This window comes from Camellia sinensis, chromosome 6 (assembly GCF_055761805.1).
Source record: "Camellia sinensis isolate YWXY chromosome 6, ASM5576180v1, whole genome shotgun sequence".
In the NCBI taxonomy this organism is placed as follows: Eukaryota; Viridiplantae; Streptophyta; class Magnoliopsida; order Ericales; family Theaceae; genus Camellia; species Camellia sinensis.
The window spans coordinates 63,039,713-63,067,018 of record NC_138966.1 but is presented as its reverse complement, the minus strand read 5'-3'; the positions used below and the strand labels follow the sequence as shown (position 1 = coordinate 63,067,018).

The 27,306-nt window shown below is 36.2% G+C and overlaps 1 protein-coding gene and 1 long non-coding RNA gene across 6 annotated transcripts in view; both read left to right on the top strand.

Moving 5' to 3' along the window:
* Positions 1–27,306, top strand: part of LOC114316286 (uncharacterized) — a 65,328-nt gene that overhangs the window by 10,298 nt on the left and 27,724 nt on the right. For 2 of the 5 annotated variants that reach the window (XR_014332385.1, XR_014332387.1), the window contains 2 exons: positions 21,164–21,278; positions 22,019–22,065. This is a non-coding gene — a long non-coding RNA (uncharacterized LOC114316286). Of the gene's footprint in view, positions 1–2,628; positions 2,951–21,163; positions 21,279–22,018; positions 22,353–27,306 lie in introns of those variants that run through there. The other 3 variants (XR_014332386.1, XR_014332389.1, XR_014332388.1) reach the window with 3 other exon arrangements.
* On the top strand, positions 7,929–11,332 carry LOC145792666 (uncharacterized). The gene is made up of 4 exons (XM_082873886.1): positions 7,929–10,081; positions 10,189–10,376; positions 10,479–10,865; positions 10,974–11,332. The coding sequence occupies exons 1-3, from the start codon at positions 8,943–8,945 to the stop codon at positions 10,670–10,672; spliced, it is 1,521 nt and encodes a 506-aa protein (XP_082730012.1). The 5' UTR covers positions 7,929–8,942; the 3' UTR covers positions 10,673–10,865; positions 10,974–11,332.

Genomic DNA, 27,306 nt, shown 5'->3' with positions numbered 1-27,306 from the left:
GACTCTTTTTTTGAATCGGTTGACACACTAAAATGTTCAAACGGCGTTGGATGTCAACAAAACTTGACACACACGACTAACTAGGCAAAAATGACTTGTAGGAAAAGACGGGACTTGAAATCGATTCCTGGTTTTGAATCTAGAGCATAATTCTTGTTTGTGAAAACTTGTCCTTTAGAAACTTTTTTTCGAAACCTGTTGATACACTAAAATGCTCAAATAACGTCGGATGTCAACGAAACTTCATACACCTGACTAACTAGGCACAAATGACTTGTAAGAAAAACGGGACTCAAAATTGATTCCTGATTTTGAATCTAGAGCCTAATTTCCGTTTGTCAAAACTTGTCCTTAAGAAACTCTTTTTCCGAACCCGTTGACACACAAAAATCGTCGAACAGTGTTGGATGTCAACGAAACTTGACACACACGACTAACTAGCCACAAATGACTTGTAGGAAAAGACGGGACTTGAAACCGATTCTCGGTTTTGAATTTGGAGCCTAATTTCTATTTGTGAAAACTTGTCCTTAATGAACTCTTTTTCTGAATCAGTTGACACACTAACATGGTCAAACAACGTCGGATGCCAACGAAACCAGACACATACGACTAACTAGGCACAAATGACTTGTAAGAAAAGACGAGACTCGAAATCGATTCCCGATTTGAAATCTAGAGCTTAATTCCCGTCTATGAAAACTTGTCCTTAAGAAACTCTTTTTCCAAACCAGTTGACACACTAAAATGATTAAACAGTGTCGGATGTCAATGAAACTTGACGCACACTAACTAGGCACAAATAACTTGTCGGAAAAGATAGGACTCGACCTCGACATTGATCATGTGCTGTGTCACCTACGTTGTCTTTTTCTTGTTAATCTCACATTTGTTTCATGTCTACTAGCATGAACCACTAGGGGCTGCTATGTCTGTGTTTAAGCACAATTATTTGGCTAGATTTATTATAACGGTTCCGGTTTAGACCCGACCTATTTCATACTCTTAGATCTGGGATTCTGTACATTTAATTGTTGTTTATGTCCTTTATCATCTGGATGGTAGATGAGTTGAGTTGTTGGTTGCATTTGAAATAGGTTGGGAGTTAGTTTTCAAAAGTTTGGATGTCCAGTTTTCTTCTTGTTCACTCGAGCTGTGTTTTGGTCGCTTGAGCTGTATTTGAGATCTCCCATTATTTTTGCAAGTTTGCAAAACTTCTTAGAGTAAGGTAATCTTCGCTTGAGCGGTCTTTCTTGTGCTCGTGCGGTCTCTATTGTCTGCAAAATTTTCGGCAAAGGGTCATCGTGCGCTCGAGCGGTGTTTTGATCACTTGAGCCATCTCACTTATTGTGTCTGATGCTCAAATGGTGGTTTGGTCGCTCGAGCGGTTTGTGCGTATATCAGTTCGGGAAAAAGGGTTTTAAAATTACTTTTTTCATTCCTCTCTCTCTAAAACATTCCAAATCCTAATTCCTTCTTTCTCTCTCTTGTTCTCGTTCTCGTTCTTACCTTAAAATTACTAATCCTCCATCATCCATTGATTTCTCCACCATTGCTCCTTGGAGAAAAAGGTAGAGCTCATCGAAAGCTTCGTTTCAATCAGAGAGGATCTTATTTTGGCTCCATCAAACCTCAACTCTTGTTTTTTTCCTCTTATAAACTTGAGGTAGGGATATCTTCAACCTTTAATATGACTCTTAGCTTAGTATTTTCTCTTTAAAAAGGATTTAGTGATTTGGGGATTTTGGGTTAAATTTAGGGTTTGATTTTGAAATATAAAATAGGGGTTTTTCGAATAAATTTTCAAGAAAGGTTGTGGGAGTGTATATATTGTTGGGTTGTGTTGAAATTTTGGAAACTTTTTCCTTAATTGAGATTTTAAAGAACAAAGGAGATTTGGTTCGGAAATCATGGGGGTTTGGTTTATGAAAGTAAGGAAAAAGATGTTGAGATTTGAAAAGGTAAGGAGAATGTATCTGTTGATAATGAGAGTGGAGTCGGATATTTATTATCGCTCCCATTTTGAAATTATGAGATTTTATCTATTGTTGAAAAATTTATCTGTTGAGTAGATATATTTGTTTTGGGCTATCGGTAGAAGATAGCTTTGATTGTTATAGAAATTGCATGAGGATTAGGTTAAATTGAAATTAATTGCTCATACTTATTGGATTGAGCATTGTTTCATATTTGAACATTGAAAATGTATTATTTTTGAAAAAAAATGGTGTATACCTTAGTGAATCTGGTTAGGAGGTGCGGTTGTGGTTTATATTGTTGGCCTGCGTGTCCTTAGTAAAAGTTTAGAAACCTGTGCGATTAGGTATCGATCTTTCTGGTTAGTACTGGCAAAATGACTTTGGTAGTGTTTGTATAGCTTACTGGCAAACACGTATTTAGAGATTCCCAGTGTTTTGTATTCGCTGCCCTATTTTTTGATATAAAAGTGTATTTTCATGAATTGAAATATATTGATAATGGCATTGCATTATTTTGAGATGGAAAAGTGTAATGTTTTGGCAAATGGCGTGTATGTGCATTCACCTTGTGATTTCGTTAAGTTTCATACATAGTGTTAAAATATCTTTAATGGGCTTTAGCTCACCTTACGTGGAAAACAACTTTCAGCTGTTGATGATATGCCTCCACTAAGGATTTAGCTTGGGAGGATCGTGGAGCTGAAGGCTCATTTTTGTTTCTTTTGTTGTAATTATATTTTGTACAAGTCTCAGGCTTTTAATTGTTTGACTTTATCTATTTTGTTGTAACCAAGTAATGTCTTGGGAAGATGTAGCCACTAGGGCATAACTTATTTGTATTACACTTTTATTTCAGTTCACTCATATGTGACATATGCTACAGATTCAAGATCTAAGATTTATGAATGTATACTTACATATGTCATCTTTTGTACGATAAAGAAATATAAATAAAATGTTAATATTTCGCATGTTTATGTTTTCTATTGATTATCATAAGATGGGTTATTATTTTGGGGCTTTACATTTCTTATTTTGTGTTTATTCGATTATTGTTAGATTATAGCAGAATGTGTTCAATTAGTACTTGATTTTAATAGTATTATCATTATTGTGGGATGTAATTAAAGTTTCTTTGGATAGTTCACACATACCAATAGTCCAATTGACGGAGAGACTTCTTATTAGTGACGATCCGTTGTGTGAAATTGATGGAGTTCCAATCGACCCTGAATATTACAAAGTCTTTGTCCTAAAAGCGAAAAGCCAAATGCTCGTTTGGAAACACCATCCCGTGGTCTAAGAACAGTTGGAGAAACTGTTGGAAGATACATGGTGTGGCACTCCATTCACGTATATGTTATAATCTTATTTATTTATTTATTTTTTGAAATAAATATCAAATATTTTACGTTTTTTTATAAGCTTGAAATTAATTATATTGTAAATAATTATTATTTTTTGTTTCTTTTTGTAGATGCTACCTTTTAGAGTATGTGATATCTTCTCATATCACATATTGGAACTTACTGTTGATACTAAAACAAACTATAATATATATTTTTTATTTGTATTGTTAATATTTTTGTTTTGTTTTAGATACAAATTTGAGTTCTTGAATTATAAAAAATTATTGAGTAAATTACACTTTGCACCCTTGCATTTTGCATTAAATCTCATTTTGGCCCCTACACATGAATTCATGACAGTCAACTCTCTGCACTTCTGGTCAAATTCTACTTTGGTTCCTGCACATGAAATCGTGACAGTCAACCCATTGCATTTTTACTCGAATCCCACTTTGATCCCTACACTAATATCAATATCCCTCTTCTGTTACTTCGTTTTTAAATTTTGAACAAAATTCAGTCATGTGATAAAAATGTGAGTACGAAATGAGGGTAAGAGGAAAATTATCCATGTTTTTCACCAATACACTTTGTCCTACGTAATAAGTACATGAGGGTTATATAATACAACATATGTGTGTGTGTGTGTGTGTGTGTGTGTGTTCGTATAGTAAAAATTGAGACGAAAAGGTTAGAAAATAGAGCTTTTGAAATTAAAAGAAAAAATGCGACAAAGAAATCAAAGAGAAAGAAAGATGAATAGATATTGGAGCTTTGGGTGTGCGTGTGGTGGTTTGGGCTAAGGCCCACTTTGTCCATAACTCCTCTGTTCTACAAACTTGGGATGCCCCTTGGGGCCTAACTCAAGTGTTGCCACCTAGAACTTATATACACACATAAGTTCTCTTAAGTTTCTAATGTGGGATAACCATTTCAAAGAAACCCACATTTTATTTCTTGAATTGTCCATTCCACGAACCCAAAAACGACATCAACTTTCCATTCACTCATAAATGGTTTTGATGAACCGCCTTCACCGTGTGACTTGCCATGCAACAAATAACACGTCACCTCTTAGGATCCACCTCAAAAGACGTGTGAGACCTACTCAAATTTGGGATCAAAGTTGGCCCAAAATAAACCTATAAAAACCATAATTCCAACAATCCCCCACATGAATGGAATTTTCGGAGAGAAAATGCAACAATATGATCTAATTACAGAGAGTAAAAAAATTGGAAATATTTTGCAAAGGATAGGTAGCTTTTGGCTTTGAACTTTCCCTTGTGAGACACTATCGGATTTACTAGCTAACCAGTGAACATAATGTCTTGAACTGTTCAGGCATTTGTGTAAACCAAGATAATAGAACTCATATAGTATATTACTAGATATAGTTTAGTTCTCACTATTGTATTTATTTTTGCCCTGAACAACCTGGTCTTTCATTAGTGCTTTAGAGAATTGTAGCCCTTCACAAATCTCATTGAATTAGCCCAGTTTACACTCACATAGGTGATTTTTATGAAGAGTGTCTTGCCATACTCCACTAGGTATTCCTGGATATAAGAATCATTAAAAGTATTATTTAACCTAAAACGCTGCAAACATTACTATTTATCATAGAAATGGGTAAGAGTTTGACTCCCCAGTGATTCTTATGAGTCATACACAACTCGGTTGTCCTTTTGAACTTAGATCTTGGGATTTCCAGTCAACTAGGTTGGGTTGTCGTTGTGGTAAGTCTTATTTAATAGGCTCAAGTCTCATTTCTCTTGATGAATTCTCAACTGACTCTCTTGCTAACACTTTGGTTAGTGGATCCGCTATGTTGTTTTTAGACTTCACATATTCAATGAAAACAATTCCATTAGAGAGTAGTTGTCTCACGGTGTTATGTCGACGACGAATATGTCGTGACTTACCATTATACATATGACTCTGTGCTCTACCTATTGCTGATAGACTATCGCAATGTATGCATATAACAGGCACCGGTTTTGGTCATACTGGAATATCGTCAAGGAAGTGACGATCTCTTGCTAACCCTTTGGTTAGTGGATCCGTTATGTTGTTTTTAGACTTCACATATTCAATGAAAACAATTCCATTAGATAGTAGTTGTCTCACGGTGTTATGTCGACGACGAATATGTCGTGACTTACCATTATACATATGACTCTATGCTCTACCTATTGCTGATAGACTATCGCAATGTATGCATATAGCAGGCACCGGTTTTGGTCATACTGGAATATCGTCAAGGAAGTGACGAAGCCATTCTGTTTCTTCCCCAGCTTTATCTAAAGCTATAAACTCTGATTCTATAGTAGACCTAGCAATACAAGTCTATTTGGAAGATTTCCAAGATACAGCTGCACCACCAAGAGTAAAGACATATCCATTGATAGATTCAGAGTCTCTAGTATCCGATATCCAGTTTGCATTGCAGTATCCTTCAAGTACTGCTGGATATCTAGTATAATTTAGCCTAATGTTACGAGTAAATCAGAGATATTTTAGAACCCTTATAATAGCTTTCCAGTGTTCTATTCCTGGATTATTCGTATATCTACTTAATTTACTTACTACATAAGCTATATCCGGGTGAGTGCAGTTCATCAAGTATATTAAGCTTCCAATAATTTGGGCATACTCTAATTGAGAAATATTTTCTTATACATTTTTAGAAAGAAACAAATTTACATCCACAGGTATTCTAGCAAAATGATCATAATCTTCACCAAATTTGTCAAAAATTTTCTCAATGTAATGAGATTGTGACAAAGCATAACCTTATGATGTTTTGATAATTTTCATACCAAGTATTACATTAGCAATCCCCATGTCTTTCATATCAAAATGTTTATTCAACATTTTCTTGGTAGTTTTAATCATGTCATTATTACTACCTATTATGAGCAAATCATCCACATAAAGACATACTATAACATAACCTTTGTATTTTTAATATAAATACACTTGTCACATTCATTAATTTTGAATCTATTTGACATCATTGCCTTGTCAAATTTCTCATGCTGTTGCTTTGGCGCTTGTTTTAAACCATATAATGATTTAACTAATTTACACACTTTCTTTTCTTTCCTTGGAACAAAAAATCCTTCTGCTTGTTCCATGTAAATTTCTTCATGTAACTCATCATTTAAGAAAGTTGTTTTAACATCCATTTGATGAATTTCTAGATTGTACAAAGATGCAATGGCAATTAGCATTCTAATGGATGTTATTCTAGTAACTGGTGAGTATGTGTCAAAGTAATAAAGACCTTCCTTTTGTCTATATCCTTTGACTACGAGTCTTGCCTTGTATTTGTCAATTGATCTATTCACTTTCATTTTTCTTTTGAAAATCCACTTGTACCCAAGAGGTTTATAAAGGTTCATTTTCTAACAAAAATGTTAAAAAATCTGGACCAAAAGATTTTGAGGTTCTATCATGTTTACTACGCATAGGTTCCTCTTCCTCATTTTGATCTATCTCTTGCTCTTGTTTTTTATCTTGACTAGTAATGGCATCATAAGGTCTTTTATTAGTACTAGTCTCTTGTTTAGTCTTATTTGGAAATATATATTCAAAGAACGATGCAATTAGAGATTCAATAATAGTATTTACATGCATTTCAGAATGTTCTGACTTACGAATCAAAAACCGATATGCACTACTATTTATGACATAACCAATGAAAATGCAATCAACAATTTTATGACCTATCTTAGTCTTTTTAGGACTAGAAATAACCACTTTAGCCAAACATCCCCACACTTTTAAGTATTTGTAAGATAATACTCTCTCATGCCACATTTCGTAGGGTGTTTGATTCACTTTCTTTCGAAGTACTTTATTAAGTATATAATTGGCAGAAAGTATTGTTTCCCTCCACAAGTTCTAAGGTAATCCAGAATTTATTAACATGGCATTCATCATTTATTTTAAAGTCCTATTTTTCCTTTCAGCAATTCCATTTTGCTGAGGTAAGGAGCGGTGGTTTGATGAATTATTCCTTGTTCTTTACAAAACTTTCCAAAAGGTGATTCATATTCACTATCTCTATCACTTAGTTTTTTTAATTTTCTTACCAAGTTGATTTTCAACTTCATTCTTGTATTGAATGAAAGTTTCCAAAGTTTCATCCTTGGTTCGAATTAAATAGACATAACTATATTTAGTATAGTCATCTATGAAAGTAATAAAATATTTTTTTCCACCTCTAGTTTGAATTGATTTAAAATAACAAATGTCACTATGAATTAATTCAAGTGGCTTCGTACTTCGTTCAATTGAATGAAAGGAGTTTTAGTTAATTTTGCTTCAACACAAATTTCACATTTATAATTCAAATCAATGTCAAATTTAGGTAAACATTCCATATTAATTAATCTATGCAAAGATCCATAATAACTTGTCCTAGCCTACCATGCTATGAATTTGAAGACTCAAGCAAGTAAGAGGAAGATGTATTATTATTAATAACAAAGGGGACAACAGTCATTACATTTAGTTTGAAAATGCCATCAGACATGTAACATTTCCCTACATATATCCCATTCTTAGTAAGTACAAATTTATTACTCTCAAACTCTGTTGTTAGAATCGTACGATTCGCAATTCGAATCGTACGATTCGGTTCGATACACATAGAAATCGATTCGAACAGGTACATGGAATCGGAAATGGTGGAAAATCGCATCTGAATCGATCGATTCACGATACGAATGGCTGAATCGCACGATTCGTTACTGTCGCGGGTCGACCCAATTTCTCGGACTCGAATGAAAAAGTTCAATTTTTGGGCCAATTTTTTTTGCTTTTTCTGGGCACAAGATGGGTCGCCTGGTCTTCTAAGACCAAACGACAGTCCACCCAAGGTAACCCATGATCCCTTTTTACTTCCAACAGACAAAACTCTAGAAAGACTCACCTCTCTGTTCGACGCAGAGCTTCGTGGTCCCTCTTCGCAGTGTTTGGTGGTCCCTTGCTGCTGGAATCTGCTTCGTGGCCCTTCGTATAGTCTTCGTGGCCCTCGACACAGAGCTTCGTGGTCCCTTGCTGTTGTTTGGTCGTCTCTTCTTGCACCTGCAATTTTGTTTAAGGTAGTACACTACTAGACAAACTTCAAATAGGGAATATAAAATACTATATTACTTTAGACTCCTCCTTTTCCATTACTTTATTGTCCATTATCCATTACTTTATTATTGTCTATTGTGTGGACTGTAGAAGCATTGAAGAATCTGCTGTGTGGGTGGGACATTAAAAAAATATTTTATTTTTTTTAATGGATAAAAAAAATATGAAAAGCAAAAAAAAAAAGTGGAAAACAAGATCCAACATGGGACCATTGTACCCGTATCAAAGATGATAATAGAATGTATTTGAGATGTAATTATTGTGGAAAAGATTATTGGGGTGGAGTGATTCGAATGAAAAATCATTTAGCCGGAACTCATGATAATGTTGGTGCTTGTAGTCAAGTTTCTGAAGATGTTATGAATATGTTTTTACAACTCTTAAGTGGAAAAAAACAAGACAACATTATAGATGTTGATTGTTTTGAAGAAAAAAATATTGAGGGAAAAGTAAAGGGGGAACTATGGATACGTATGTCACAAAGGGGAGGGCAAAGCAACAAACTTTGAATCAAATGATAAAGCAAAGGGAGCCCGTGATTAGAGATATTTGTAGAGTCATTTATGGGCATGCATTGGCTTTTAATTTAGTGAAAAGCCCTTTGTTTAAGAAGATGTTGAAGTCGGTTGGTGAGTATGGTGTGGGATTGAAACCACCAAGTTATCATGAAGTGAGAGTATCTTTTTTGAAAAAAGAGGTTGATAATGTGAATGCAAGTTTAGAAGCGTATAGAAAAGAATGGAAGAAGACGGGTTGCACTATAATGTCCGATGGATGGACCGATGGAAAGTCTCGCTCTCTTACTAATTTCCTTGTTAATAGTCCAAGTGAAACGGTGTTTATTAAATCAATGGACACCTCCGGTGTAATTAAAAATTCTATGAAATTGTTTGAGATGCTTGATGACATTATGAATGAAATTGGTGAAGAAAATGTGGTTCAAGTGGTAATCGATAGTGCATCGGCGTATGTGGGTGCCGGTAGATTATTGGAAGAGAAGAGGACTAAATTGTTTTGGTCCCCATGTGCGGCACATTGCCTTGACTTAACGTTGAGTGACATAGGTGAGTTGACGGTTTTCAAAGATACAATAATTAAAGCCAAGGAAATCGCTGTGTACATTTATAGGCATGCTTGGGTGCTTGATTTGTTCAGAAAATTTACAAAGAATAGAGAGTTGACAAGACCCGCGGTTACTAGATTTGCCACCGCCTTCCTTACTTTAAAAAGTTTCCAAGATAGAAAGCTCCAACTTAGAGCTATGTTTGCATCGGAAGAGTGGGCTAGAAGTAGCTATTCTACATCTGTTAATGCAAAAAAGGCACAAGGAACAATCTTGGGAGATGCTAGATTTTGGAAAGCAATCAAGTATTGCTTGAAGTGTGTGCTCCCTTTGGTGAAAATTTTGAGGCTTGTGGATGGTGATGCAAAGCCGGCAATGGGATTTATTTATGAAGCTATGGATAGAGCGAAGGAAGAAATTGCTTCAAACTTGAACCATGTGAGAGGTAGATATAAGCGCATTTGGGAAATTATTGATACTAGATGGGATTTACAACTCCATAGGCCTTTGCATGCGGCGGCATATTACCTTAATCCGATGTAAGTTTTTTTCTATTTTTGTCAAATTATTTGTGTTGTGTTGTGTTGTGTGACTTATATACAAAATGTGTAATGGAATTTATTTATGAATTTATCTTTCTTTCTAGGTTTCATTATCAAGAAAACTTCAATGCGGATACGGAGGTGAAAATTGGTTTATTTAAAACCATTGAGAGGATGTATCCGGATATAGAGGATAGAGTGAAGGTTGATGAGCAATTAGAAAAGTTCAAGAAGGCCGAGGGTATGTTTGGTATGAGCATGGCCATCTTGACAAGGGAAAAGAAACAACCCGGTAAAATTTTTTATTATGAAATTTTATATTCACAATTTCACAACAATTATGTTGGCAATGGCATGCATTATTCTCTAACATCTCTTTATCATTTAATTACAGCTCTATGGTGGGAAAGTTACGGAGAAGAGTGCAAAGAGCTTCAAAAGTTAGCTATTAGAGTGCTAAGTCTTACTTGTAGTGCCACCGGGTGTGAGAGAAATTGGAGCACTTTTGATCATGTGCACTCGAAGAAAAGAAACCGGTTGGAGCAACAACGGTTGAATGCTTTGGTTTTTGTGAAGTATAACATTTAACTTGAGTTGAGGCAAATTGAGAGACAAGAAAGGGGTGAGACTTATGATCCTATTTATTTATCGGATATGGAATCCGATGATGAATGGATTACCGAGAAAGAAGATCCATGTCTACCCGAAGACCATTCATGGATGGACATCCAAGAGTGTTTCGAAGATGATGAAGGAACAACTAGCAAAAAGAGAAAAAGAGGTATAATTCTATATTTTAATTTTTAAATAAGTTAATTTCAAAGATTTAGTTTCTATATTTTCACATTTACTTGCTCATTCATAACCTTATTTAATTTTATTAATGTAGGACCAAGAAATTTAAATGCCATCGATAGAGGAAAAAGAAAAGTATTTGAAGATGATGATGAAGTTGAATTGATTGAAGGTGGGGAAGAGGAAGACGAAGAGGAAGAAGAGTTTGATGAAGTGACTATGGTAGATGATGATGAAGATGATGAAGATGATATTGACCTTGGAGATGATGAAGATTGAAATGAAGAAATGAAGACTTCTTGGAATTTTTAACTTTGTCTAATCTAACTTTTGTTTTGTATGGTCTCTTTTTGACACAAGTTACTTTACAAGTATAGATTAGAGTTTTGAAAAGTTTAGAACTTGTTAAGTTGTGAACCTTATTCATGATGAATGTGAATTGCCATACATATATGTTGTGATGTGAATTTACATAAATTATATCATAAATACATAAATATAATATAGGATCATAGATCACGGTGGGGCTCGGACCCACATCTCTTGCCATAGAAGCGTCTTACCTATTTAGACCACGTGATCATCATGTAAAGTAACATTTTTGTTACTTTTAATGTTCAAATATTTCATATTTATAATATTTAAGTGTATAAATATGTTTTTTTTTATGTAATTTAGAAAACGTAAGTGAGTCTTTACGATTCACGATTCGATTCGATTTGCGATTCGGTACATGGCCATTTCGATTCATGATTCGAATCTCGATTTGACAACTATGCTCTCAAACACTAGCCTAAATCCATTTTTACTCAACAGAGATCTGGAGACTAGATTCTTGCGAATGTTCGGTACATACAACACATTGTTGAGAGTGAGTTCCTTTCCAGATGTCGTCTTCAGAATAATCTTTTATTGTCCTTCAACTTTAGAAGTCGAGGAGTTGCCCATAAAAAGTTGTTCACCATTGTCTACTACAGAATAAGATGTGAACATCTTTTTTGTCAACACAAAGTAGCACCAGTGTCCTCCCACCATTCTTGACAAGGTTTGCCTCGGAAATAATTGCAAAAAGATTTATGTCACCCACACCACTGGAAATTTTGTCCATTTCAGTCATATTGGCTTGAGCAGGCTTCTTGCTTGATCTTCCTTTGCCTTTGCGTTTGCTACGGCACTCTTTGGCCCAATGTCCCTCTTTGTCACAGATGTAACACTTGCTATTGAACTTGTGCTTTTTAGTTTCCCTTCCTTTAGAGCCTTGTGCTCCAGAATACTTCTGTTTCTTTGCTTTTGGAGCATGTTTCACCACATTTGCCTTAGATTCTATTGGATGCTTACCAGTCGACTTCTCATAATTGCGGTTGTCCTCAATCCTCAAACGCATAATTAATTCCTCAAAAGTCATTTCTTTGCGCTTGTGTTTGAGGTAGTTTTTAAATTCCTTCCAGCCTTGTGGCAATTTCTTAATTAAGGCAGCAACTTAGAAAGCTTCACTAAGAGACATGCCTTCCACACGAATGTCATGCAGAATGAGTTGAAGATCTTGAACTTGGCTGATCACAGTCTTAGAATCAACCATCACAAAATCCAAGAATTTGCTAACCACAAATTTTTTTGAGCTAGCATCTTCTGTTTTATACTTCTTCTCCAAAGACTCCCAAAGTTCCTTTGCCGTTTTGATAGGATAGGACTGTAGACGTTGTATAATATGTTGTCAAGTCCGTTCAAGATGTAATTCCGGCAAAGGAAATCAGCATGTTTTCAGGCATCGACCGCAGCAACCACTTGCCGGTCAGTTTCATCATCTTTCAGAGTAGGAACATTCTCACGGAGGAAACGCGCCAGGTTGAGAGTAGTAAGATAGAAAAACATTTTCGGCTACCATCTTTTAAAATCAGTTCCTAAGAACTTCTCTGGCTTTTCACCGTGATTGATTGGTACAGTCACAACATGAGAAGGGTTTGGAGCAATGGCAGTCATCATACCAGTATTGGTTTGAGCACTAGTTTCACCAGTTTCAGTAGCCATGAATTCTAAATTATAATTAGAATTTCATACTACACAGAAAATTAAATCATAAACACAATTTTAATTCTGTAAAAAAAAAAAAGAAACAAGAATTGTAATATTTATTTCCAATTAATTTGAAAACAAAATAAAATAAAATTTACTAAAACAAATTAATTCCACACAGAAAATTAAATTTCTGTAACACTTCAAAAATTAAAAAACTGAAAACAGAATTTTAATTAATGAACACTCAGAAATTATTTCTGAAAATCAAAATTAATTTCTGACCAACTTCACAAATAAATATTCTGAATTTTTAATGACTACCAGTATATTACTACTAGTTGTCAAAAAAAAAATAAATAATATATTACTACTATTTGTCAAACAGTATATTACTGCTATTTGTATTTTTCCATCCAGAATATTATTTTGTAAAACCACAGAAAATAATTTCTGTAAGAAGAAAGGAAGAAAATGAAACAAACAATTTTTTTTTGTATAAACAGAATAAATTGTATGTGTCTTAAGATTGTTGGAATAATCTTCTGTGTAAAATAAATAATTTGAAACCAAATCAAACAAATAAAAATAAATTACTTACAGAATTTATTTACCGAAATGAATAAGTACAAAAATAGATCAAGTCGAGTGTGTGATACTCTATCCTTAAGACAGATTTGCCCCGCTTTGGTGCTTACGGATTAATGGCATCTATCTCCCATGATACAATGATCTACACAGATTGTAGTAGCACTCCAAACAACCTGTACGGGAAACAAAACCTGTGTTCTATACTCTTAGAATTTTTTCCTAAGAACTAGTATGAAGAACAATGCACACAAAGAGCAAAAACGGAAAGAGAATAATTTTTCTGGATCTTCGAAATGCTGGATTAGGTCTACTTTTACAGGCAGATTGGTGACCATTCAGATCTGTCCGAACAGGTATGAAATTTGAATGAACAGATTTGTTTTTGAAATGAACAGGTACGGTTTCAGATTTGAATCTGTTTGGGAAAAACTGTTCGGAATTGCTGGGTAGTTTAAACCTGTTAAGACAGCTTTAATCTGTTGGGAATTTGGATTGGAGAAGGTAACATTTGGACAGAAAATTAAATTCAATTTTGGCACAAAAATTCAAATATATTAATATTAGAACCGACCCGACCCAAAAGTCATGCCCGTGCCCAGCGGGCGTGCGCGTGTGGTGGTTTCGGTTAAGGCCCACTTTGTCCATAACTCCTCCCTTCTACAAACTTGGAGTGTCCCTTGGGGCCCAATCCAAGGGTTACCACCTAGAACTTATATACACACATAAGTTCTCTTTAAGTTTCCAATGTGGGATAACCATTTCAATTAAACCTACATTTTATTTCTTGAATTGTCCATTCCACGGACCCGAAAACAACGTTAACTTCCTATTCATTCATAAATGGTTTTGATGAACCGCCTTCACCGTGTGACTTGTCATGCGGCAAGGAACACGTCACCTCTTTGGACCCACCTCAAAAGACGTGTAAGACCCACTCAAAATTGACCCAAAATAAGCCTATAAAAACTATAAATCCAACACCATTGTGCTTCATTTTATTTTTATTTTTTATTTTATCAGCAAAGAAAGGAACTTTTATTGATGAAATAGAAAAACTATTACATCAAAAAAGAAAAAGGAGAATGAGTGTGGAAAGCATTATAACGAACCAAATCAATCCCAACTAGGTTGGCACCAATAAGACCGCCCAATCATTTGTTAGCACAACCTTAAGAGTTGGCAAGGAACCAACCACAAATACCAAAATCTACCTCACCCAATTAAAATCTAACCAAACCTAATACAAACCGAGCAATCAAACTACCGAACAGCAATAAAACAGGGCAACACTAACAGCTGCAGCAGCCAAATGTTTTCAGCTGCAGCAGCATACCATAGCAGCAGAAGAAGGACATCAAAGAAAGAACATCAGCAGCAGCAGTCAATTGAAAAGGATCACCGCCCACACAAATCACCAACAATCCATAACAGCATCAGCCACCACAGAGTATATACTCCCTTTCACCTCCAGCAGCAGCAATCCATAACATCAATACCTACTAGAAAAAACCCCATACCCAATAGACACATAGCAACCATCAAAGAAATTCATGAAAAAGCACACTCTAAATGCAAAGCAGACATAGGTGAGCAACAGCCTTTCTGATCAACCAACCCTATCATAATAGCAGCAGAGACTCCTCTCGACCTAGATAATATGTCTCACCCATTTTATGTTTGAAACAATATCTTGAATGGAGTAACAACAGCCGTTATCACAAGTCTTCAACCACAAGGCCACTCTCATTTTGATTAGCTCACACAAAGCAGCAATATCAGGTTGAGTATTGTTAAATACACCATCATTTCTATATAGCCACAAGAACCAAACAACAGAAATAAAAACAACTCTCCAAACTTTCTTTTCCTTTTTCCTGAGTTTCTACCCCAACCACCAGTACATCAAACCTTCAAAAGAACCTAGTAGCACCCATTGAAGTCCCCACCAGTCCATGATGTTAGACTACACACGCCACACAAATGAGCATGATAAAAGAAGATGATTAGAAGTCTCCTCCCCAGCTTTACACAGCACACAATGCAAATTCCCATTACCTCTCAAAGCTCCAACTCTATTGAGGAAAGAAGATGTTTTCAACCTACCTCTCCAAGCAAGCCAAGTAATGAATTTAGCCTTAGGAGGAGCAAAATTATTCCAGACCAACTCTGGATAGCTGAGGATAGACTAACACTTTGCTTGCATCAATTATACACAAAGCCCACTTTAAAGATCCTTGACTGCTTAGCCTTCCACCTAATTTAATCCCTTTGATTAACAACAAGACAGGGTCCCACTCCCAATAGATTTTGCAACCTTGACACCTCATCTTCTTCCCATCCAAAGAGAGGCCTTCTAAACTTAAAACGCCAATAATTGCTACAGACTCTGCAAGACATCTGTGGCTTCAAAGTGATCTCCTTATCTAAACTCAACTGATGCAACCTTGGAAATTGAGATTTGGGGTGATGTTCTCAGCCAAATATCATCCCAGAATTTCACCCTATTCCCATCACCAATCCTAATCGCCACATTTTCCAGAAAGAAGTTGTACAGCGAAGGATTTAAAAATGACACAGCATGGACCTCTCCAGATAGAAGAAACAAAAGCCAAATCATTCACTGGAGGAAACCATTGACCCCCAGATACCCCATATTTGGCACAAATCACAGATTTCCACAGAGCCTCATCCTCTAAGGCATATCTCCACCACCACTTAAGCAAGCATTCATTCATCAATCTGATATCTTTTATTCCAAGACCTCCTTGCTTCTTAGACAGCTGCACCTCTTTCCATTTTACCAAATGGATTTTCCTATAAATTCATCCCCACCTCACAAAAACCTTGCTTGAATCTTATAAAGTTCTTTAGCAACACACTCAGGTATCTCAAACAAAGACATATAATAAATAGGCAAGGAAGACAAAACTGATTTGATGAGAGTGACTCTACCAGCTTAGGATAGCAAGCTTCTTTTCCAACTAGATAACTTCTTTTTAGATCTGTCCACCACTGGCTGCCATGTTTGTTTCCTACCTGGGTTGGCACCAAGTGGCATCCCTAGATACTTTAAAGGTTAATTATGGCTCAAACAGTTAAGAGTGGCTGCAAACTCCTTAACCAACCCATCATCAACCCCCACCCTACGGATCATACTTTTATGATAGTTTATCTTCAACCCCAAGACCACTTCAAAACATCATAATATTCATTCGACAGCCACAATCTCTGCCCATTCAGCCTCACAGAATATAATAGTGTCATCAGCAAACTGAAGATGGGATACGTTGACCTCTCTGTTACCCACAACCACTCTTTTTATAATCCTCAACTCCTTGGCTCTTGATAGCATATATTTAGACCTTCAGCAACAACATTAAGCAAGAACAGGGAAAGAGGATCACCCTGTCTTAGCCCTTTTCATTGACAGAATTCAGCGGAGGGCGAGCCATTGACCAAGATGGAGATTCTAGCAGATTCCATACACTTCTTCATCCATCGAATCCATCTTGAACCAAAACCAAAGCTAGATAACATCTGCAGCAAGCAATTCTAGTTAACCATGTCATATGCTTTTTGAAAGTCCAATTTTAGAATAAGGCCCTTCTTCTTTGATTTTTTCCACCAATCCACCACCTCATTAGCTATAAGCACACCATCCATAAATGTTTCTACCCTCTACAAAAGCAAACTGAGCCTTATCAATCACACTTGACAGGACTAGCTTAATTCTATTAGCCAAAACTTTGGACAGCACCTTGTATGGACAATTTAGCAAGCTAATCGGTCTGTACTCAAGAAGAGAGCTTGGATTCTCCTTTTTAGGGATAAGAGAAACAAAAGAGCAGTTTACCCCATAACCCAATTTACTGTTGCTATAAAACTCCTTCATAAACTTCATAATGTCACCTTTCAAGAATTTCCACCCTTTTTGAAAGAACATCGTATTAAACCCATCCGGACCTGGGACTTTGTTACCATTACAATGTTTTATAGCAGCCCATACTTCTTGCTCTGTGATTTCTCCCCAGAGAACAGCACCAACTTGGTTAGCATCAATCTTCTTAAAATCTCCTCCAATTGTTGGCCTACACCTCCAATGTTCGGTAAATAAATTTTGGAAATGAGAGCAAGCTGCTTGTTTTACCTCACTTGGTTCATCCACCTCAACCCCATTAACCTTAAGAGTAGCAATCAAGTTTCTGTTATGTTTCTTGGAGGCCATGAGATGGAAAAAGCTCGTATTTCTATCCCCTTTCAAAGCCTAGTCCATCCTAGATTTTTGCACCCACATCCACAACTTTCTTTTCCTAAGCTTCCAAATCAAATCTAGAACCTCCTTTTTTTTTTGCCCTCTTTCACCTCAGTCAACCCCCTCAATTCAGATTGTAAATCCATAGAATGCAGAGCACTTTCAGCTTCTTTCAATTTAGATTCTACATCACCAAACACTTCCACATTCCATTTTTTCAGGGCTACTTTTAGAGCTCTCAGCTTTTCCATGATGATATAACAAGCCCAACCATGTACACTTGTTGATTCCCAAGCTTTTTTTGCTTCATCAAGGAAGTTAGGGAGGAAGTTAGGGTGTAAAACCCAAGCATTGATGAACTTGAAAGGTTTCGGGCCCCAATTCCTGTCATATTTCATCAGCAGAATAGGGCTATGATCAGAAAAAAGTCTTGGTAGCCCCCAAACCTTGTATCTGAACCATTCTAACCACTCAGGGTTAACCAGAAATCGATCAATCCTGCTCCAGCTCTGAGAATTGCCCCAAGTGTATTGCCTACCTAGCATTGGGATATCCACCAATTCGAGGTTGCTAATAAAATTTCCAAACTCACCCATTCCTCTGTTCTTCCTTACACACATTTTTCTTTCACTAACATTTTTTACTTCATTAAAGTCACCCCCTAGGCACCAAGGATTAGGAAAAATAGACTTCAAATTGGAAAGAATACCCCATAACCTTCTGCTATTCAAATCTTCATATGGCGCATAAATGTTACCAACTACACAATTAATAGAAGAGTGCATTATTCTTGCCACCATGATGAAATTTCTGGAACAGCAGCACTCCTTTAATGAGAAAATCAGAGGCTTCCATACGCAAAGAAGCCCTCTAGCACTACCATCTGCACCCACTTCCATGAACTCCACTGAATCAATAGGCCACAAAGACCTAACACCACTCCCATCAATACGTGATCGTTTTGTTTCTTTCAGCAGAACCATATCCACATTTTTCTGTCTCAAAAATGCCTTAATCCTTTGCCTTCTATCTGCCCTACCCAACCCTCTGACATTCCAGGAAAGAATCTTCATGAGGATACAACTATTCGCTGGAGCCACCTACCAAGTGCTCTAATTAAGCACCTGGCTCCATCCCTTTTGCCTTCACTCTATCAATGTCTTCAATTTCCATCTGAATTACTCACTCCACTACCTCAGCTTCCTTCCCATTCATTGCCAAACCCAGAGTCATACCCAACTATACGGTGTCCTCTGCTTCTTTTCGGATTTTCCTTTGCTTACATAAATTGTTGCTGATAGATAAAGATGATGACGTTGCCATTGTGGCAACTTGAGCAAGGGCACCTCTTGGGAAACCATTTTTGAATCATATCCCCTTATTCCTTGTCCTTTTCCAGAATTTTCCCTGCACTTTACTGTCATTTCGCTGGCCCTCTGCTCTATTAGCCCAAACATAAGCACCTGGTTGATACACTTCCCCTTCTTCTTCACTTGGGCTGGACTCATCATCACTACTGTCACTGTCTTGAACTTCTTCATTTGGGTTAACCTCCTCAATAAGAGTGGCCTTATCATTTTTAGGCCCCAGACTCTTCCCCCCAAATTAGGCTTGATCCAGAACTACTTCCAAACATAAATTGGGCCTATTTAGATCTCCTGCACTTAAACTTCTAATAAGCCCATCAGGTCCATTAAATGATTCCAGCACTGCACCGCCTCGTCTTTCACTCCCTTCAGCCTCCCTTACTAATGGTGCTTGCAAACTTATGTTGGGTACTGGATGGACCAGAGCATGATTGCAAATTCCCATCGCTGCAACTGCCTCATTAACCATCGATACAGAGACTGAGTTACACGTGTTATTTAAAACAGCCCCCACCAACCCATCATTAGTCTTCTTACCATTTGCCATGTCATGACTTCTGCCCACATCAGCCACAATATTACCCACGTCATCACCTTCATTTTTGTTTCCATGATAAGTTGCAGAACATTGATCACTACCATCCATGGACTTTGTTGACAAATCCCCAACTTCGACTACACGAACAGGGTATGATCTACCATCTTTTTCCAGAATAACCAATTTATCAATACGTTCCAAATGAGATGTACAGATTCTGATTTTCCCACACTTTAGAGACTCCATGCTCAAGACATTATGATCAAGCTCAACTACTTCCCCACAAGCACCACCAATTTTCCGGAAGTTATTAACATTCCAGAGATTTGGAGGCATTCCAAAACAACTTAACCAAACCAATCTTTCATTGTCTAACCTCATACCTTTATTCCAGTCAATGATTGAATCACACCATTCCAATAACCAATCTCCAAAGCTGTTCTGCGATTGCTTCAAGTCTTCTTGTGATTTAAAAGTGATAAACGCATTCCTCCCTCCACCTTCTCTAGGTTGTATTTCCTTCAAACCTCTGTTTTGACATTCAGTCTTGAAATCATTGAATTTGCAATGAGGTTTAAATTTGATTACTGTCAGTCCTCCCTCCTTTCAGCACCTCAACAAAGGAACTTCTCCCTCCAATATCAGCACCAATTAAACTTGTTACCCCAGCTGGTTTTTGTACTCCTAGTCTTAGATTTATCAAATCCTTTTCTTTCCCAAAATCAACCTTTTTCACCTTCAAAGACTTATCACCACACCATACTCCATTAGCTTTCTGAATTGCAATCCTCATTGCAACCGGACAGTCATATCTTGCAAATCCAAATCTGGTTTTCGTCGCTTTTCGCCTTTTCTCTGGGATGTAAACATCTTTGACAACACCAAGTTTTGAGAACATGGTGAACAATCCTTTCGGATTCATTGAATCCGGAATCTCATCGACAAAGATCGTGTGGAGATGTCCTGCCGCTCCATCACTACCTTGTCTTCGTCGGAATACTGGATTCCACCCACCTTGCCGTCACTCCATTTCTTTTCGTAATATTTTTTTATACAATTCATATCACCACAGTAACTTACCATTGTGCTTCATTTGGTTGGTGTGATGGAAAATTAAGAGGAATGAGAAGGTTGAGGGATATAAAAGGTTAAATAATGATTTGACAGTTGAACATTTAGATTGTGGTAACTAGGTTTTCATAGCAGTTACATGAACTTTTCAGATTGTGGAATTTTGTTTCTTCATAATTATTTCTTATTCCCTATCCGAAGTAAAACATAGTATAACTCTGTTAGTATCCGAAGTAAAACATAGTATAACTCAGTTCTTCATAATTATTTCTTATTTCTTTGAGTCTTAAAATGAAGACTCAAAACTCTGTCAGTTTAACACTTGTTACTGGGTGTTGCATATTTGAAAATGTTGCCATCCCTTGTGCTTAATTGACTGCATTAGTTAGGAACTGACTTGCATCCTAACAGAAGCTCGTATAAATGCTAACTATTCTTTATTTATGTTGAAGGTTAAACTATACTCAAAGCATAATAGGAAAACCAACTGAACAGATTGAAACAGACGTAAGGCTCGCCAAGTACTTTAGTCCAAGTGAAGCAGTTGAATATGGCGTTATTGATAAGGTACCTCTAGTCAAAACACTGAATTTATTTTTATCTGGCTTTCAGGTGTGAAAGAGGCACAACTTAATTAACCGTATCTAATACTAGACTATGATTCTGATGAATATTCAAGTAAAATAAAAGTTACTTTCTTGTCGTTGTCCCATAAATTATTTCACGTTTAATTACTTTCATTTCATGCATGACGAAAAGATTCTTTCAAATAGGTCAGCAGTAACAATCAGTAACCCCTTTTACCATCAATTAGTTGAGTCGAGACAATTATTCTTCCTTCATGTCAACTCCTTTGTGGCGTGTATTGTTAACTTCGGACCACAAAATCTATACAAACTCATGCTATTGTTGTAGGACAGTTTATCCTTGAAACTAACAAATTTGGACCGAGAAAGGGTTTTTCTTCCCCTTTCCTTCAGAACTCCTCCCATCTTTTTTTGTTTTTTTGTGTGGAAAATTTGTTTTATCCAAGGAAGGATGGAAACTTCTTGTTTATAAAATAATTGAAGGGTATAGTTGATGAACAGAACTGCTCTTTCCATAATGGAATTGAACCTTTTAGCAAGTTGTCGTTTTTACTGTGATTTGTGCTCACTGGTGCCGGTCATTTGCCTTCTCTCTTTTAGCACTCACCATTACACCTGTTTTTGTGTTAGAAAAGTAATTGCTTCTTCTTTTCATGGCACTTACCAGCTTCACTAATGTTGCTCTCTCTCTCTCTCTCTCTCTCTCTCTCAATGATTTAGGCAAAATGACATCTGGAAGGAATGGAGTAGCTGATTTAACTTTTATGGTAGTTCTCTTTACACCTTGCTCCTGCTTTTTGATTATTATCTTGTTACAGTTGTTGGGTTGCAATGAGAGTGATTGAAGAGAGGCCTTGTTGGTTGGTAGAATGGTATACCTTTTGTTGCTCACTAATTCGTCCCTGTTTCATCCCCACCTCACCAAGTGTAGGAAGGAGATTTTGAGTCATAGTGTTGGAACTATGAATCACACACAGATGCTTTAGTTTTTCAATCCCAACAGTGTATTATTTATCATATTTTAAGTGGATATGACCCACCAATTGAAAGAGCACGGTTGTGGTTCAAGCTGTTCACGTACATTCAAATTTTGGAATGGATTAGCTAAAAACATCTTTTGAATTTTGTTTTCATTTTTTGCAGTTTTAACACCTTTGTGATTGTTTTTTGTAATGTTATGATTTGATCTTAGATATGTGGAGTTAAAAAAATAAAGGACAGAGAAAAGATGGAAAAATAAAATGAAGTGAAAGAAGCCAAATTCTTTCTTTTGTTTGGTTAATTCCATTTTATTGTTTGGTTATCCATTAAAAAAAATGTGAATATATATAGTAACTAATAACATTTTACTTTCATTTGGAAAATCCAATATGCAAAGACAGAAATAAATTAAAAAGAAAAGAAAAGGAAAGGATAAAAATAAAAGGAAAAAAATAAATAGAGAGAGCTCGTTTTTACCATTGCTGTTAAGGTTGCGAGATTTGGGGTATTGTGGTTGAATTTTTCTATCTATTTCTCTCTTTATTTTTAATTTGTTGGTTGACATCATTCCTCTTATCATTAATTCTTTCTCTCTCCTGGGCCATTTCCCTAAATAAGCTAAATTATCAATTCAATTCCGAAACTAAGCCTAGTTTTGAAAGAATTTTCAAAATAGGCTAAAACGTGGTTCACAACCACGCTTTCAACGTCTGTGTACCTGTCCCGTGTGAAAATTGGGAAGTCTTAAAAGTGTGGTTAACAAACGCGCTTTTAATTAATAAAGCGTGGTTACAAAAGGCGCTTTCAAATTTTTTTTTTTCTTCTGAAATCGCTTTTCTGAACCACGCTTTTAACTTAAATTTTTTTTCTTTTGAAAGCGCCGCTGTGAACCACGCTTTTAACCAAAAAAAAATTTCTTCTGAAATCGTGGTTATGAACCACGCTTTTAGCTTAAATTTTTTTTCTTCTGAAAACGTGGTTATGAACCACGCTTTTTGGCAAAATTTTTTTTGTTGTGAAAGTATGTTTGTGAACCACGCTTTTTACATAAACTATATTAATTATATAGTTTCAGTTTAACTGAACTCTGAAGAAGAATTTTTTTTTTTTTGGTTTTTTTATTTTTATTTCTGTTGTCATTGTTTTGGTGATAATGTATTTCAGAATAATTTTTTGGGTTAAAATTGTTTTACTAAAATTGTTCTCATGTTAATTTTTTTTTTCTTTTCTTTTGTCTTTATTTTGGGTTAGAAGGTGTAATTTAGAATTTTTTTTTGGTTTTACTAAAGTAAATTTATTTTGTTTTTTCTTGTGTTTGTTTTGGGTTAGAAGGTGATAATGTAATTCATAAATTTTTTGAGCTTTAGTAAAGCCGTTTTGATGTAAATTTTTTTTTATTTTATTTTCTCTTTGTTTTGGGTTAGAAGTGTTATTCAATAATTTGTTTGGGCTTTAATAAAGCCGTTTTCATTTAAATATATATATTTTTTTCTTTTGTCTTTGTTTTGGGTTAGAATGTGATAATGTAATTCAGAAATTTTTTTTCGCTTTACTAAAGCCGTTTTCATGTAAAGTTTTTTATTTTTTATTTTTTTCTCTTGTCTTTGTTTTGGGTTAGAAGGTGTTATTCAGAAATTTGTTTTGGCTTTACTAAAGTCGTTTTCATTTAAATATATTTTTTTTTCTGTTGTCTTTGTTTTGGGTTAGAAGGTGATAATGTAGTTCAGAAAACCTTGAGGAAAAAACACATAAGTCTCCCACAAAAATACATAGGTAGTACAGACATAAGTCTCCGACAACAATACATTCTGGACACCATGAACTGAACACACAATACATGCATAAACATAACAGTTACACAGACAAATATTAGCCAGACAATCTGACAAACTCATTACGGAAACACTTAGTCTAACACAGACATTACATATTAATGCATGACCTAATATTGCCGAAGTGTAGACATTAACACTTAATTCGCGCTTAAATTGGTAGGTGGCTCAGAGTCTGAATAATCCGAAAGCTCAGCGTCAGAGACAAGCTCAGGATCTTCCATGATACCCTTGATAACCGCAACATTTGGTTCTGTTCTGTTCTTCTGGGCATCCTTCTTAACTATGTATAGCTGCATATCGCGGGCTAACCTACGGCGCATTTGAGAAATCTCACATTGTAGTCTCTCACATAGTCGATCAACATTATCAGGATCTTCCTTTTGGATCTCAACAGTACGTGCTTTTGGTACCTTCAGTCGATTTTCCCGACATAATCTTTCCATTTGCACTCGCTCTATAAATAGTGTGGGCCACTTCAAAAGTCTAGCATTTGCTAAACCATATCCTATTTGATTATCTGATGGATCCTCCACCAAACCACATGGATCTTGATAGTACTGGGGCATGACAAAATGTCGCTTCCCAAACCTATCATGATAAGCACAAGAGGCATTTAACAAAGTAAATGGTGTTTCATCTTCAACATCGCCACTTCCCCTTCCCTCTCCTCGTCGTGAACTGTCACCCCTTTGCAAGTTCCTACCACCTCTACGATTCCCACTCCCTCCCATGAACCATGTAGCCATGCTAATTTTTTAAAACAAATGAATAATAATTTCGTAGGGCGAAATAAGTTGTAAGGTTGTGTCTTCACCTTTAGTCGTTTAAATAGTTGGTTATGAACAGCTTTAGAAAGATGCCCCTGCATGACAATTCCACATATATGAACAAGGTATGAGTTGTCCCTAGAATGAAAAAACAGAGAAAAGCAAATACTGTGTACCAAGTCACGTGACTTGACAATCCATCTTCATATACCGACAAAGTAAGGGCATGCTCACTGTAAGGTAAATAAGTTAATTCACTGTTGGTATGTGACTTTCTGAATTGAGAATCACTATAATAAAAAAATCGAGCAAAAAATCGATAAAACCAAAGCCTGTGCACCAAGTCACATGACTTGACAATCCATCTGCATATGCTGACAAAATAAGGGCATGCTCACTGTAAGGTAAATCAGTGAATTCATTGTTGCCATGTGACTTTATGAATTGAGAAACCCATATATATCAATAAGAGATGAGTTGTCACTATAATAAAAAATCGAGCAAAAAATCGAGAAAACCAAAGCCTGTGCACCAAGTCACATGACTTGACAATCCATCTGCATATACCGAGAAAATAAGGGCATGCTCACTGTAAGGTAAATTAGTGAATTCACTGTTGCCATGTGACTTTATGAATTGAGAATCCCACATATATCAAATTGGTGCTGAGTTGTCACTGTAATAAAAAAATCGAGCAAAAAATCAAGAAAACCAAAGACTATGCACCAAGTCACATGACTTGACAATCCATCTGCATATACCGAGAAAATAAGGACATGCTCACTGTAAGGTAAATCAGTGAATTCACTATTGCCATGTGACTTTCTGAATTAAGAATCCCACATATATTAATAAGAAATGAGTTGTCACTGTAATAAAAAAATCGAGCAAAAAATCGAGAAAACTAAAGCATGTACACCAAGTCATATGACTTGACAATCCATCTGCATATACGGACAAAATAATGGCATGCTCACTGTAAGGTAAATCAGTGAATTCACTGTTGCCATGTGACTTTCTAAATTGACATTGTAATAAAAAATGAAGCTTATGTAGGCAATGCCGTGTTTCACTTAGCTATGCATCATTCGTTGTTACGACCAAACGTTCATGTATTTCATTGAAAAGTATGACTATTTGAATTATTTGTTGTCATTTGGATACAAGTCAAGTTTCTTACATTTTTGGCCTTACGTTGATTACTATTCTATATTAACAGAATCGTCAATTTCTTGAAAAAGGCGCAAAAAACAATCTATTTGTGTATAATTAATTGTAAATTGTGATTTTGACAAGCAAATCAAGTAAAACCAATTGGGTTTTAAATTTAGTTCCCCAACTGGACCAACCACTTGGTTTTAAGCTTGTTTGTCCAACCCTCCAAGTTTAGTTATCTGTCAACCCCCCATTCCTTACCAGAGTCATCATTTTGACTGGACTTCCAGGAATTTGAAGGCAACTCTTTCTTCTTTTTTTATGGAGATTGAAATTCTTTATGTACAGGATTCCTATTTCACGAGCCCCAGTTAAGGGAAGCTTTTCACCGAGCTACCTGTTTTGTTTTATGTGTTGTTGAAGGCGGTAGTTCGTTTGTATGAACTTTATTAGTCCCCCAACTAGACCAACCACTTGGCTTTGAGCTTGTTTGTCCAGCCCCCCATGTTTAGTTATCTGTCAACCCTACATTCCTTACCAGAGTCATCATTTTGACTGGACTTCCAGGAATTGGAAGGCGACTCTTTCTTCTTTTCTAATGGAGATTGAAATTCTTTACGTACAGGAACCCTATTTCACGAGCCCCAATTAAGGGAAGCTTTTCACCGAGCTACCTGTTTTGTTTTATGTGTTGTTGAAGGCGGTAGTTCATTTGTATGAACTTTATTAGTTCCCCAACTGGACCAACCACTTGGCTTTGAGCTTGTTTGTCCAGCCCCCCAAGTTTAGTTATCTGTCAACCCCCCATTCCTTACCAGTGTCATCATTTTGACTGGACTTCTAGGAATTGGAAGGTGACTCTTTCTTCTTTTCTGATGGAGATTGAAATTCTTTACGTACAAGATCCCTATTTCACGAGCCCCAGTTAAGAGAAGCTTTTCACCGAGCTACCTGTCTTGTTTTATGTGTTGTTGAAGGCGGTAGTTCGTTTGTATGAACTTTATTAGTTCCCCAACTAGACCAACCACTTGGCTTTGAGCTTGTTTGTCCAGCCCCCCAAGTTTAGTTATCTGTCAACCCCCCATTCCTTACCAGAGTCATCATTTTGACTGGACTTTTAGGAATTGGAAGGCGACTCTTTCTTCTTTTCTGATGGAGATTGAAATTCTTTACGTATAGGATCCCTATTTCACGAGCCCTAGTTAAGGGAAGCTTTTCACCGAGCTACCTGTCTTGTTTTATGTGTTGTTGAAGGCGGTAGTTCGTTTGT

Coding starts and splice junctions, on each gene's coding strand:
- LOC145792666 (XM_082873886.1), top strand. CDS start 8,943: ATGGATACGTATGTCACAAAGGGGAGGGCAAAGCAACAAACTTTGAAT. Junction 10,082..10,188: donor GCATATTACCTTAATCCGAT/GTAAGTTTTTTT, acceptor CTTTCTTTCTAG/GTTTCATTATCAAGAAAACT. Junction 10,377..10,478: donor AAGGGAAAAGAAACAACCCG/GTAAAATTTTTT, acceptor ATTTAATTACAG/CTCTATGGTGGGAAAGTTAC.